This window comes from Clupea harengus, chromosome 5 (genome assembly GCF_900700415.2).
Source record: "Clupea harengus chromosome 5, Ch_v2.0.2, whole genome shotgun sequence".
Taxonomy (NCBI): domain Eukaryota; kingdom Metazoa; phylum Chordata; class Actinopteri; order Clupeiformes; family Clupeidae; genus Clupea; species Clupea harengus.
In genome coordinates this window covers 8,151,401-8,165,567 of record NC_045156.1, presented here as the reverse complement: position 1 = coordinate 8,165,567, position 14,167 = coordinate 8,151,401, and the positions used below count along the sequence as shown (strand labels likewise).

Below are 14,167 nucleotides of genomic sequence, written 5' to 3'. Positions count from 1 at the left end.
ACACTCTGAAATAGATTTGATGATGATAGGTTACATGACCAAAAAGCTATTGAAGTTTCAAATTTTTCAAAAATTCACTGAAAATAGTGTGAGGTGAAAATGAAAAAACTAGACCAACTAGAATTTGATCATGCCAGCGTGATCGGCGACACATGCAAGTTAACAGGCCTACCACTGTGGGGTTTACATTGTTTGAACCCACGCTGTAGATTTCCAGTAGGGAATTGACAAGGTTTTATACCCAGGTTGTGATCCTTTAAGTTCCTAAATATAATTTCTAGGGTCCCAACCTTTTATAACACTCCATGTCTGATTTTCGAAAAAAGGGAGTACTCAACTATTCCAGACTTAGTTGGTGTAAGAGACAGAAAGCCGATTACAGGGCCATTTGTCTGGCTTCAGACGATAATGTAGTCTTATAACCTATTAGCTGTAGAGTTAGTAGTGCATGTGTCTAATGGCCGTGTTGCTATCCCTGGCTGAACACATCGTTCACCATGACCATGTAAAGGCGTGAAACATTGTGACCAACCTTTCAGTTTCGTTTTCAATGAATAGATAAGGTGTAACTACCCTAACCGGAATCAAAAGAGCCCGAACCCGACAACCTAGAGAGACGTAAGAAAGAAGAAGAGTAAGTACATTTCTTGTCGACATTTGTGACTAAATAACTAAATAATTTGTTCTAAATAACCCGAGTTTGGAGTTGTTGTGTAGGCTGCCAGTCTTTAAGATATAACTGCGGTTTCCTGAAAGTCAGTAATAATCACCAAAAGTAGACAACTGCTTAGCCTAAGAAATGGGCTACCATGCAACTCTGCATGCAACTACTGCCCATAATTCACACGGTTGTGTTTTGGCTGCAGTTAAAACAACAGCCTTAATCCAACAGAGTATCCTGACGAAAACGTCATATAACCTACCATTCATTTAGGCAATAATGGTCATAGGCATACAGAAGCAGACGGATTAAAAACAATTTGTTTCTCTGGATTGTCGTCAAATGACCTTAACGTCGTCGCTTGATTCAGCCACAGAAACGAAAGTGATTAATCTCGTTTTGCGCAGTTGAATTAACTTCAATGTGACACAAAAATACAACATTCAAGTTCCAAACTATTCCTATTTGGACAGTCATTGAAATATGATCTTCCAGGAAACTAGAAATAAATATAAATAAATAAATATATAATAAATATATTCTCTGCATAGGTTGGCACACAACAGGTAGAAATGGACAAAGATACACCAATGGAGCTGGACGCCACACCAGCAAGCAATGTGAGTAGCCTAGTTTTGAAAGACAGCCAGTAAAAAAACTAAAACTAAAAAATAAGAAACTTGGGCTGATAATAACAAGATCCTATAGTCCATTCTCACAGCAGGACTCATATTCTTTATTCTTTACAGGGATCCCCACTCTTACAGCAGGGCTTATGGCAGTCAGCGACATACCAACAGCAAGCCACTGAGGTATAGGTTGTTAAGAATAATCAGCATATTTGTCAGAATGGTGTACATTGCTTGGTCACAATATGATACAAACGTTATTCTGACTTTATTTTCTATTTGACTTAAACACTGCTAAACATTATTTCAGGCATTGTTGTAGGCCTATTGGCATGAGGATTTTATTTTTTTTCAAAAGTATGAGAAACATGAAGCAGCCGTCAGACTCATTGTGGAGTCAAAGTTTGTTGTTGCTGTTGCCCTTTGATCTCTGACAAGTTCAAGTGCTTCATTATACAGCCATGGGTTCAATGTACATACATGCATGAAAGCATGTATTTTTTTAGTTTACTGCCAACAATAGTTATTGTCTAACTCATTTTAGAGTAACTGTCTAACTCATTTTGTATTCACATCACACACTTAAGGAAAAGCTTCACATTCCAGAAGTGGCAGAAGCCAGACAGACCAGATTATCAGAATCTCCGAACCTGTTGGAAAGACACATGCCACACCCCCATCTACCAACAGGGGTCAGTGTGGCACAGGTTAACAGTCTATCGTTTATCTCTTCTAAATACAGGACGTGGAGATGAGTGATGATGGGAACACGGACAGTCTTGCCGGCACGAGTGACCAGGTTGGTCCACGTTGTCAAAAAAGAATCATGTTGTGCAGATATGATGTAGAAATTGATGCACTTTTGTAATGGTCAAGATGAATACAATGTATTTTTTTATTTTATTTATAAGGAGCCAGACTTTAAAGTAACATTATGTAACAATTCTACCTTAAAATAACAGCTTGAAAAAAATGGTGCCGCTACAATTACTTTTAATATGGAGAATGGTCTATCCGCCATTGCCATCAGGGGTCTAGGGAAAATACTGTGCTATGTAGGATTTCTGGAGCCGCCCGGTCCTGGCACTAGTCATGATTCAGAGCTAGCCATCTTTCTGCTGGATTAGTAAGTAGTTTATTTGCGGTCCTGCTTTGTCTTGTCTTGTCTTGCACTTGCTTGATGTTTGACTGTGTTAGCAAAGTTGTTGACTCGCTAGTTTGTCATAAACGAGGAAAGCAAATTTCAACAGGTTTCGCTAGGTTTAGCCGCTAGGGGGAGGTCCAAGCCAAAAACTCTGTTGTGCTGCTTTAAGGCTGCAGAACAGTAATCATTAGCTTTAGTCTCTAAATTCCATTGATGCCTAGCATTACCATTTCATTCTCCAGCAGGTCTCCACCACAGGGACACTCCTCGCCGCAGGATCCTCCTCTGTGCTTGTAGATAGGACAGCAACACAGGCACAGAATCACAGCGATGAACCCAAAAATGCTACATACCCTGAGGTAAAATAATAGATTTATGTATCGAGTTTGTATGTTCAGGGGGTGCCAGAAGTTTTATCAGTTTGTTGAGATAGCTCTCATGCATAATCCCAGACCTGCTATAGCAAACCCAAATTGAGTACTCATGCTGCGCAGGTTATTATAAGTATAGTATAAGAATATTTGTCTGAAATGTGTTTAATTACAGCTAAGGTTTAGAGTGAGACATAGCTGCTCTAAGTAATGGTTTTAGTCATGAAAACATGGCAGTACCCATCAATGTGAGGAAGCCATATAAAATGGCCTTTCTGTGCCTTGACTTCCCATGAATTCCATTGATCACCTGAAAGTCACAGCTATAAACTTGCAGCACTTCCATCCTTTACTCTCTCAGGGTATTCCCACATATGCAACGGCCATAACTGAGCAACCTTTGAAAGATACATCAGCACCCAATACATCACAGCATCTTGGACATCAGCCCATTGGAGATACATCAGCACCCTATACATCACAGCATCTTGGACATCAGCCCAGTGGAGATACATCAGCACCCTATACATCACAGCATCTTGGACATCAGCCCATTGGAGATACATCAGCACCCTATACATCACACCATCTTGGACATCAGTACAGTGGAGATACATCAGCACCCTATACATCACAGCATCTTGGACATCAGCCCATTGGAGATACATCAGCACCCTATACATCACAGCATCTTGGACATCAGCCCAGTGGAGATACATCAGCACCCTATACATCACAGCATCTTGGACATCAGCCCAGTGGAGATACATCAGCACCCAATACATCACAGCATCTTGGACATCAGCCCATTGGAGATACAGGGGTAAGTGAGTACAATGATGTAAATTGGGAAGTAGCACAGCACTGTGGTGTACATTAACAGGAAGTCGCATAGCACTGTGGTGTACATTAACAGGAAGTCTCACAGCACTGTGATGTACATTAATGGGACATTGTTTGAAGAATACTATGACCTAGCAGTTTTCAGCCTGCGCTTTTTGCTGGCGACCAAGAAAAGAGTTAAAATAAATATTAGAAGGCTTACGAGAATAATAATAATAATAATAATAATAATAAATTCTGTAGACCTTTGTCGTATGTCTTCCCTTTAAAGTTAATATTAATTCATGTTTCATAATTAGTTTTAGTTTTGAAATTAATCTATACCCTCCAGTTATCCTTCAGCGCAGACAGAATTACAGCGATTACAGATTGGCATGCAGGCATTTCAAGACTCATTTCTACCCAGAGCAAGTTTCCAGTAAATCCATTTTTGCCATTTTGATAAAGCACCTGCAGAACATATTTGACTTCATTTGCTTTAAGTGTACACAGACAGTTTAAATGTGGGTACATATCTACAAGCCAAAATGAGTTCATGCATAGTGTATTTTGCACCATGTATTGTTACTATCATGCATTAACCCCAAACGTTAATCCATTTGAATGGTCTCATCTCAAGTAGATGCGCTAAGGCCCCTGCATCTGAAGAGCACCTCTCAACATTTGATGCTGTTTCTAATGTTTATTTATCAGGGACAGTAGAAAAACATAATTTCTACAAGTACAAGAGATGAATTGTATATAAGGCTTCTTCATTAATACTGTGTTTTGAATGTTTAACTCAGGGTCAGACGCAAATGCAACAATTCCAGGCTCCAGGACCGGCAGGAAATCTGATGGGGTTTCCAGGAGGATGGCGTGATGGGGCTAAAGGCCCGACGTCACAGCAGAAGCTCTCACGCCTGAGGTCCCAAGACCCGGATGAAACGGTCAGAGAAGACTCCTGCTTTTCTGTACTTAGACCAGTAGACCAGAGACTTGCAGTGGGATGGAAATAGATGTGATCTCTGCTTTTGGCGATATAGTGGTGCTGTTCTGTGGTGAAAGCTTTTCTTACATTGTATGTGCATAGTGCATGGTGACAGGTCTGTTTATCTATCCTAGAATATGTTACAAAGTTAGTTATTCATGTTTAGATTAACTTGTAATTTCCCTGCAGTAAGTTTCAGACGCTAAAAATAGGTTTCAATGACATTAAAGTAACACTATGCAACAATTTGACACTTTTTGAGGTATGGTTTTATAGGCAACTAGTTTTGGTATTTTGGTACCATCCTCAAATTCATTTTTAAGCATATGGTCATGTGAAGAACAGATAAACACCTGTGTCTTTCCTTCTAGTCATCCAGGATATGCCCTATGTAGGTCTGTATACTGGGCTAGAATACCGTGGAAAAAATGGAAGAAAAGCTTTCACAGCATAACATTGCCAGTTAGTGTCTTGGCAAGCTACTATCGGTGTCAACTGAGCTGTTGGTGGTGTTTGCAAGGTTTTTGCATGCCTTTTAGGTAGTTAGCTTGCTAGTTTTGGAACAGAACTCCTTATTGCTGCTTTAAAGGACAAATATTACTTGAACATGGCGTGTATAATAAACACTCATACACTGATAGTCAGTGTTTAATTATATGTGAGGTAATGGCTCAGATGGGCTTTTGAAAATGAAATACATCCCTTAGTTTAGTTAATCTGGTGTGTGGCACTTTATACCAGATCAGGTCCCAGGTCCTGTTGCATGTTTAATAACTTGTAGGCTTAATTATTTTCAAACAGAAACCATCAGAGGATGAGATGCTGTCTAAACCCCAGGATGTTGCAGCAGTCATTGTGGAAATAGAATGGGAAGTAAAAGAACAGCCACCAAAATGGGAGAGAATGGTAAAGAAGGCCCTGCAGTCATTCTTCAACAAAGACTTGAAGGAGATTGAACAAAGTATTGAGGTCTCCGATCTATATATTTTGGACGCTCCATTTTTAGCCAAGATTATAATAAGCCCTTCATCAGGTAAGAAAAGATGCTCTTGTCCAGTGGTTTTATATTCTGAGTATGTCATTGGTCTTTTGTCATAAGGACACATGCAGTATATTAATAGTTGAATAATTTATTTCAGCCTGTGAAATGCTGTTGAACATGAAGTCAGCACCACTGAATTTCAAGGATAGAGATGAAAAAGCCACTGTGCACTTCAGAACCACAGTGCCAGTAGATGAGCCTCCAGTGTCAGCACCCATACACAAATATGGAAGTTCTGTGCAAAAAACACAAGAGGCATGTTTACAAATTAATTCAGTTAATATAATTGCAATTAATAACAATTAATATCACTGCATTTCTGTTTTTTGAAACACAGAACTGGATAAAAACAGCTTTTTTTTTTTTACAGATCCCAATGACCGTGAGTGCTGTTGTGGATGTCCGGAAGTTTGAAATTCAGCTTGAGAAGAAACTCCTGTGCATATTTGAACAACACAAAACAGGGAGTCATACTCTCACAGTGAATGGGACCTTTGAAGAAGTGGAAGAATTTTACAAGGAATTCAACCAAGTTATTGGACAGCCAGTAACAAGAAATACCAACACTGTGTTTAAACACACCAACCCCAACCAGATGGAGACCAGTAGAGAGCCTATGAGGGTGCCACTGTTTCAGTATTGGTACTTGAATCAGATGCAAAGGAAGGAAATAGAACACATTCAAGACAAACATGGAGTGGCAATCAAAGCTGATGTGTGTGTTACGGTTGAGGAGACCAGTGGAGCCACCAGCGACTCATGCACAGTTGCTACTAACGAATTCATCGACCTTTTCACAAAATTTGCCAGTAATATTGTGACTGTTCCTGTACCCAGTGCGGCATTGGAGTTGGTTCAGCGTTTGGATACCAAACTCATGCTTACTGCGTCTGCCCAAAGCTGCATCCTGCTAGGGCCACCTGATCATGTAGCCGCAGCAGAGAGACTACTGAATCAGCCGGCTAACAAGGATGATCCAAGATCAGAGAGACCTGAGGTACATTGGGACAAGGACCGAAACAAGAATCCCCATGGAGAATCTAGATGGAATAGACCCAAAGCTATTGAGATGAACATCAAGGACCCTCTCTCATCCAATGGCCTGTGCATTAGTGAGACCCATTGGGAGCTCATGAAGAATGCTTTCAAGAAGCAAATTAAGGATCTCAAGAAAAAATTTGGTGTTGACTTCAAGGAAAATAGCACCCATGGTAATGTAACTGTCAGCGCTCAGTCCACTGGGATTCAAATAGTCAATCTGGAAGTGAATGCCCTCAGGGCGCTGATGTCTCTTTATCAAAAGATTGTCACAACAACTATGAGCTGTCCTTTGCAAAACATATCTGACACCCAAACAAAGATGGTAAAAGAGCATCTAAGTGACATCCGTAAACAGAACCCATCTCTTGCTGTTGTGGAAATTTCTGCTACCGGTGGAGCCTGGATGATGATTGGCCTTCCAGATCATCTACGTTTTGCAGTAAAAGAAATAGAGAAGAAGCTTGGTGGACCTGTCTTTGATAGAAAACACAAGGACATGCTTGGCTATGAGCAAGATGCTGATTTCTTGAGACCATATGGCAATGAATCAGCAAAAGGGTATGAACCACGAGCAGCAGCTAGTGGATCATCAGTGGATGGAGCAAAAGGGTATGAAGGATGGGCAGCAGCTAGCGGATCATCGGTGGATGGAGCAACCAGCAGTAGTGTGTATGGAGAGAATCAAAAACCAGGAGGAGCAGGAAGGAAGGAAACAAAAGAATATGAAAAGTGCAAATGGGAGAAAGGAAATGGTTCAACAGGAGGACCAAATGACGATCACAGAGCACCACCTGGAGGAAAAGATGGAGGTGGAGAAGAAGATAAGTGTCCCATTTGCATAGATGAGTTTAACAATGAGGTGAAGCTGTCCTGTGGGCATTCTTTCTGTAAGGACTGCCTGAGACAATCAGTGGAAAGTATGGGTGCCACCTGCCCAGTGTGTAAAGACGTGTTTGGTAAAGTAGAAGGAGACCAGCCGGATGGAACAATGAAAAATCGCATTGACAGGTCCTCCGTTCCTGGGTATGGACGATGTGACACCATCGTCATTGACTATAATATTCCCAGTGGGAATCAGTCGGTAAGGGAGGTTATTTTTTTGTCTGTAGTTAATCTTCCCAGAGTAAGGCAGTAACCAAGTAGAATACCAGAAAAGTAGTCAGTTAGAATACAGCAGTAAAGGTTCAATACATCAATATAAAACTATAATAGAAATCCATTTTCTCTCAATTTTGTTCAATCTATTTTGCAGAGCAGGCATCCCAAGCCAGGACGGCCATTCCAAGGTGCACATAGAACAGCTTACCTACCAGACAACAAGGAAGGAAGGGAGATACTTGCACTACTAAGAAGGGCATTTGACCAGAGATTGATATTTACTGTGGGCACCTCACGTACCAGTGGCCAGGATGACTGTGTGACCTGGAACGACATCCATCACAAAACCTCCCAATATGGAGGACAACAAAGGTAGGGGATTTAATCAAATAGATGCTGTGATACTGCCCACCAAAGGTCTTTAGCATTTTAACTCAATACATAAGATACCAAGCATGGTACATTTTCTAGAATACAGAAATGGTTTAACAGTGTTGAATTTAAATGCAGAAAGGCCAACTGTAGTAATCTAGTCCTGTCGAGGCTGTCTAGTTCATCTTTACATTTACCTCATGTTTCAGAAAACAGCCGAAAACGTAACGTAGTTTAGCACTAATGTGACTTTCGATTCTTTTCTAGCTTTGGCTACCCAGATGATGGCTATATGAAGAGAGTGCGAGAAGAACTCAAAGCCAAAGGCATTGAGTGAAGAAGCCTGTAATAGTCTGACCCGAGGCTCCACAATAACAATGACCAAAGGCAAACTGCAAGAGTCTGTGTCTGTATTTGCTGAAAAGAGACATCATTTTGTTAAGATTACTGACAGATTTGATTAATACAGTACTATTTGCATTGCAGTACACTAAAGAAATGTCTAATGTTTAATCTGCTGATAATAATCCCTACTGTCTCCTTTTAATTTCTGGTGATGGAGTATCATATGCAATATATTGGTGTATACAAATAAACAATAAATAATGGAAAAATCCTAAAATTAAAAAGTAAAACACTGTATTCCATGACAATTGAACTAATATGAATTAGTGCAATAAGTGTAGCTTCATGTTTAAGAGGTTTGAGAGGAAAATACTGTTGAAAAAGTGTGTTGCGGCTATGGTCCACATAAAAAGGCTGTTATGCCAGTTTGAAATACCTCTAGTGTTTTGGTGTTGACAGTCAGGGACTAAATGCCTTTTTATACCTCAGCAACTGCGTTACTGCATGGTCACGCAGTTGCATCGAGGGACTCGTTTTGGTTTATGGTTCTCTCACGGTTGTGGGTGTAGTAAATTACGTCTGAGGTAAGGTGACCAGATTTCTGAGACAAAATCCGGGGACATTTTCAGTTCAGACACGTTAACACCTCCAAAACATGTCATGTTTTTGTCTTTGTAATCGAAAAACGGGGACACTGACTGGGCCCTTATTCATAAAAGCAGTTTATCTTACCCTTGTTCTTGTAAATCGCAAGGGGAATGTCAAACAAAGAGTTTTCTTTTTAAAACTAAATCACAAAGTGGCTGAAATGAAGAGTAGTAAAGGTAGCAACCTTTTGCCAGATAATAAGAACCAATATCAGTGATAAGAACTTTGTTGACGTCATGCACAAGCTTCCCAGTAGGCCCAACCTCTGTGTTTGGCTGATAAGTGACTGGTCTGCACGGATGGGTGACAGGTGTAGGTTTTTCCAGAATAGAAAATGTTAAGGCCATTGAGGCAACTGAATGCATTGTATTCCTATATTCTGTGTGAAAATCAGCTGGAACTATGAACATACAGAGATCAGGCCCATAGACTCCAGGATCTTTGGAATAGTTGTTTAGGTATTACTATACCAAAAGTGATTTAAGAAACAAACAAACAAAAAGATTCAAAATACAATTTCAGTAAAAAATGTAATTAAATCCAAGCAATGTCAAGGTAAGGGAGGGAAATCTGAATAATCTAAAAAATAACAAGTTCTGTGACACACTACCAGTTGACATACTTGTTGATGAAGAATATGTGAAGTTAATGTGGGAAAAAGACATTTCATTAGTGTCTTGTAAGAGACCACCACAAGAACACATGTTTTTTTTGTGTTTGTTTTTAAGTAATGTAGGCCTACCATTATTCTAGGCTACCTGTAATTGTCTATCTATGTAGCCTAAGCACATGATTCATTTAAAGATTTTAGCACATTGAAACCCACTGCCTAACATTGAACTGGTGAGACTGTTTTTGCTTCCACAGAACTATCAAAGTTCAAAGTACTTTATTGTCATTGTCACACAAACAACGAGACAGACGTAAGCGGGAAGCGCAACTGGATGTACGGAAAGCGAGTTCAAGGAGTATTTTCTTGCTTTCAAGTGGTTTAATTTATTGACAAGTTGCAAACTACCTCTCAATAGTAACCCAGACTAATTAAACTGAAATGGCATAGTACTGTAGCGACCTGTATGTGTTGATGTGGTAATGTTAATGTTCATTGTGATGTCTGTGTGCCTGTGTCCTTGCTCTCTGTCAGCCGCTGCAGCTCATGTGTGGTTTGCTATGCGCTGCGGGGGGCTGGCAGAGTAGCCGGGGGCGGGGACACCTGAATAAGAATAAGATAACGTGTTTCTTGTTGTTGAGCCTCTTCGTGCTGGCGGTTTATTGATAATCACTCACAGTGATTTAAGTTCCCAGGTTTACAGAAACCCCTCTCTGAGTAGTGCCTGAGATCGCTACAATTGGTGTCAGAAGTGAACTATAAATAAAGTGAGTGAGCTAGGGAGACAAGTTCTTTATCGTTTATTTATTTTTTTGGTAGTTAATTATTAGTTTTTGCGGAGGACATTGCTTAGCGTCATGGAGAACTTTTCTGGCGTGAAAGTTAAGGAGGAGGGAGACAGTGGTCCAGGCCGATGGTCTGAGGAGTTTCAGAGGATGGAACAGGCAAGATCGCGGATACGGGATTCGGCGGCGAGGATGGCTTCGGAGGCTGGCATGGCTGCAGGTTCAAGGTCAAAGTCCCGCGCGGAGCATCCGAGGAGTGGGGGAGGGACGGACTGTGACTGTAAGAACGTCCATCATGGCGGCGCCCACAGCACATAGTCCTCAGTGAAAACACCCAAGTATGGGGGTAAGTCAGATTGGGAGGCCTTCCATGCACAGTTTGAGTTGCTGGCTCATGCAGGGGAGTGGACGGAGAGAGAAAAAGCCCTGCAGCTTGCAATGTGCCTCACAGACGATGCATTAAAATGCCTTTTGTTGGTTAGCCCAGAAGACAGGCATGATTATGGGGCTTTGGTGTAAGGTGACCAGATTTCTGAGACAAAATCCGGGGACATTTTCAGTTCAGACACGTTAACACCTCCAAAACATGTGTCGTGTCTAAAATATACACACACACGGTCCCATTTAAGCAGGAGTCGAACAGCAGATGGTGAATTCTTCAGCAGGGTTTATTGCAGATCTTAAACCACAATAAGAGAAAGTCCTAGGAATATTTCTGTCTGCCTAGCGTCGCGCGCTGCCATTTAAACCTCTTCTGACACTCCCACTTCAGCCATGACTGGCTGACCCTGTAACCAACCAAATCATTAACCTCTAACCTGACTCCATCCAATCAGAAAGCCTGTGTATCATGACCCATCCTCTACCCGGTGGGCCAAACCCCTTTTCTAACATCGTGTTTAGAGTGTATCTGATCCTCAAACTAATTAAATGAATTATCTGACCTTCCTTCTGAATCATATTAAAATATCCCACACATGTCATGTATTTGTCTTTGTAATCGAAAAACGGGGACACTGACTGGGCCCTTATTCATAAAAGCAGTTTATCTTACCCTTGTTCTTGTAAATCGCAAGGGGAATGTCAAACAAAGAGTTTTCTTCTTAAAACTAATCACAAAGTGGCTGAAATGAAGAGTAGTAAAGTGCTTCCGGCGCCGACGTGAGTGGCAGCCTTTCCACGTAGCTCCGTTGTCTCGAGTCTTTTTAGATTTTTTAAGTTTGTTTGTCCTTGTTTACACTTTGCTTTTCATAGGCACTGTGTAGATATCTTTATATCCTATGGATACACTTACGAATCGACTGCAACAGGGCAGTCAGTACTTTGTTTACACGAGGGATCAGCTGTTCGCACTGCGGACAAGAAATCATGCTGGCAAAGTTTACCCCATACCGGAGGAGCTGGTGAGACGCTACCGTGGAAGCAGAGCTGGGGCGTTGGTGAAGGCTAGGCGCCTGCAGAAGCGGTGGAGGTTTAAACCAGCTATTCCTTCGTTTGTGATGGGGAATGTAAACTCGTTGGCCAACAAGACAGATGAGCTGGCAGCCTTGGTGATGAACGTGAAGTTGTACAGAGAGTGCAGCTTACTGTGCCTCACGGAAACCTGGCTAACCAACAACATTCCGGACCTCAACGTGGAGCTACCCGGCTTTACTACGGTGAGAGCGGACAGAGACCTTAACCTAAGTGGCAAACGGAAAGGTGGGGGGCTTGCACTTTATGTCAACATTAGGTGGTGCAACCCAGGGCATGTGACTGTTAAAGAGACCATCTGTTGCCCAGACATCAAAGTGTTAGCTGTTAGCCTCCGTCCGTATTACATGCCTAGGGAATTCTCGCACGCCATTGTTGTTTGTGTTTACATCCCTCCACGAGCTACGGTCGAAGTCGCGTGCGACACCATCTACACCGTTATCGCTGGGCTCCAAACTCAACATCCTGAAGCCTTCATTGCAATTTCGGGGGACTTTAATCATGTAACCCTGGACTCTACTCTGCCTGCTTTTTACCAGTTTGTGTCTTGCCCAACAAGAAAGAACAGGACAATTGACCTAATGTATGCTAACGTGAGGGATGCATACAAAGCCACACCACTTCCTCCCTTAGGGAAATCAGATCACAATCTGGTTTTCCTACAACCCAAATACACACCAAAAGTGCGCAGGCAACCAACCACCACGCGCTCCTTCAGGAAATGGACTCCTGAGGCAGAGGATGCCCTCAGGGACTGCTTTGAGTCAACTGACTGGAGTGTGCTGCAGGACTCTTTTGGAGAGGACATTGAAGGGGTCACACACTGCACTACTGACCACCTGAACTTCTGTATGGACATTGTCGCTCCCACTAAAACAGTGCGCTGCTTCCCTAACAACAAGCCCTGGATTACCTCTAATGTTAAACATCTCCTCAACATGAAAAAGAGGGCATTCAAAGAGGGGGACCAGGCAGAGCGGAAGCGCGTACAGGGGGAGCTGAAGACCATGCTGAGAGAGGCAAAGGACTCATACAGAAGGAAGGTGGAGCAGAAGCTGCAGGAAAACAACATGAGAGAGGTGTGGGATGGCATGAAAACCATCACAGGCTGCAAGAAGAGCAGCAGCACTGTTGAGGGGGATGTGGTGAGGGCAAACCAGTTTAACCACTTTGTTACGAGCAAACAGGGCACTACACAAAATTCCACACAGGCCTTTATCAAACACCTCAAAGATGCAGTTATTTCCCACACAAAAACTTTAGTAATGAAGAGAAAAGGGAACCCACCCTTCAGATAATAACAGGAGACTTGTCCTACTTACCAGCAGTGAAGCAAAGGCTAGTGAGCAAACAAGGCGTCCCCAGTCTTGCCAGAACCCAATTTAAGAAAAAATGGCTTGCCACAATCGTCTAGCCGCACTTTCAAAACAGAACGGCTTACCACAATGGCCCAGTCTCTTCCACAACGCTACCAGCAGCACGAACCTCCGTAGTATCAACGGTTATCTCTTTATAATTTGCTTCAAATGGAGAACCTTATCGAGGGAACTAAACCAACTGTACACCCCAGTTTAACAGCTTTTCCCCGAATAACCCAACACCGGGCTAAAGCACACATCAACAATATAAAGGAGACAGTTGATCACTATAACCTGTCGCCTTTTTAAACGGAGGTTTGCTTTAGCGTTACGCAGGCTCTCACAGCCCTACCTAACAGACAAACTCCTTTATACCAGTTAAACTGATGTTCAGCAAATTCTTCAGATCACCTGAAGTCAACTAATAACGAGCCACCGCTCATATATTAAATGCCCAGCTTCTCAACTAACCGTCTCCCAAAAAACACACACAATTTAAGGGGGAAAAAATGACCACTCACCACGGTATCAACGTTCATCCGTACACTCCAGTCCTGTATTTGCTATTCTTTCCTACACCTGTCGCTTCAGAAACATGCTGGGCTAGGGGTGCACTGTTCCCAATCGAGTGCAGCCGTACTCACGTACCCCTGACGAGAGTTATAACAATACCCGCCCAGGATTGTTTCCAGACGAGAAGTAGAATCAAACACGCAAAACAAACAAAACGCAAAACAACAAACCAGTGCTCGATGGAAGGATCTGGTGATCAATCTG

The 14,167-nt window shown here is 42.1% G+C and overlaps 1 protein-coding gene across 7 annotated transcripts; it reads left to right on the top strand.

The window, feature by feature from the left end:
• Positions 1-310: 310 nt before the first annotated feature.
• LOC105903019 lies at positions 311-8,806 on the top strand. 7 transcript variants are annotated; one of them, XM_031567569.2, is made up of 13 exons: positions 311-634; positions 1,213-1,281; positions 1,411-1,473; positions 2,033-2,089; positions 2,677-2,793; positions 3,167-3,231; positions 3,334-3,628; positions 4,434-4,577; positions 5,420-5,651; positions 5,758-5,915; positions 6,031-7,782; positions 7,954-8,171; positions 8,439-8,806. In XM_031567569.2, the coding sequence occupies exons 2-13, from the start codon at positions 1,234-1,236 to the stop codon at positions 8,506-8,508; spliced, it is 3,219 nt and encodes a 1,072-aa protein (XP_031423429.1). In that variant the 5' UTR covers positions 311-634; positions 1,213-1,233; the 3' UTR covers positions 8,509-8,806. The 7 variants fall into 7 exon arrangements, with proteins under 7 accessions (XP_031423429.1, XP_031423427.1, XP_031423425.1 ...); XM_031567567.2 differs by having other exon boundaries at positions 3,167-3,299; positions 3,351-3,628; XM_031567565.2 differs by having other exon boundaries at positions 3,167-3,358; positions 3,410-3,628.
• The last annotated feature ends 5,361 nt before the right edge of the window (positions 8,807-14,167 follow it).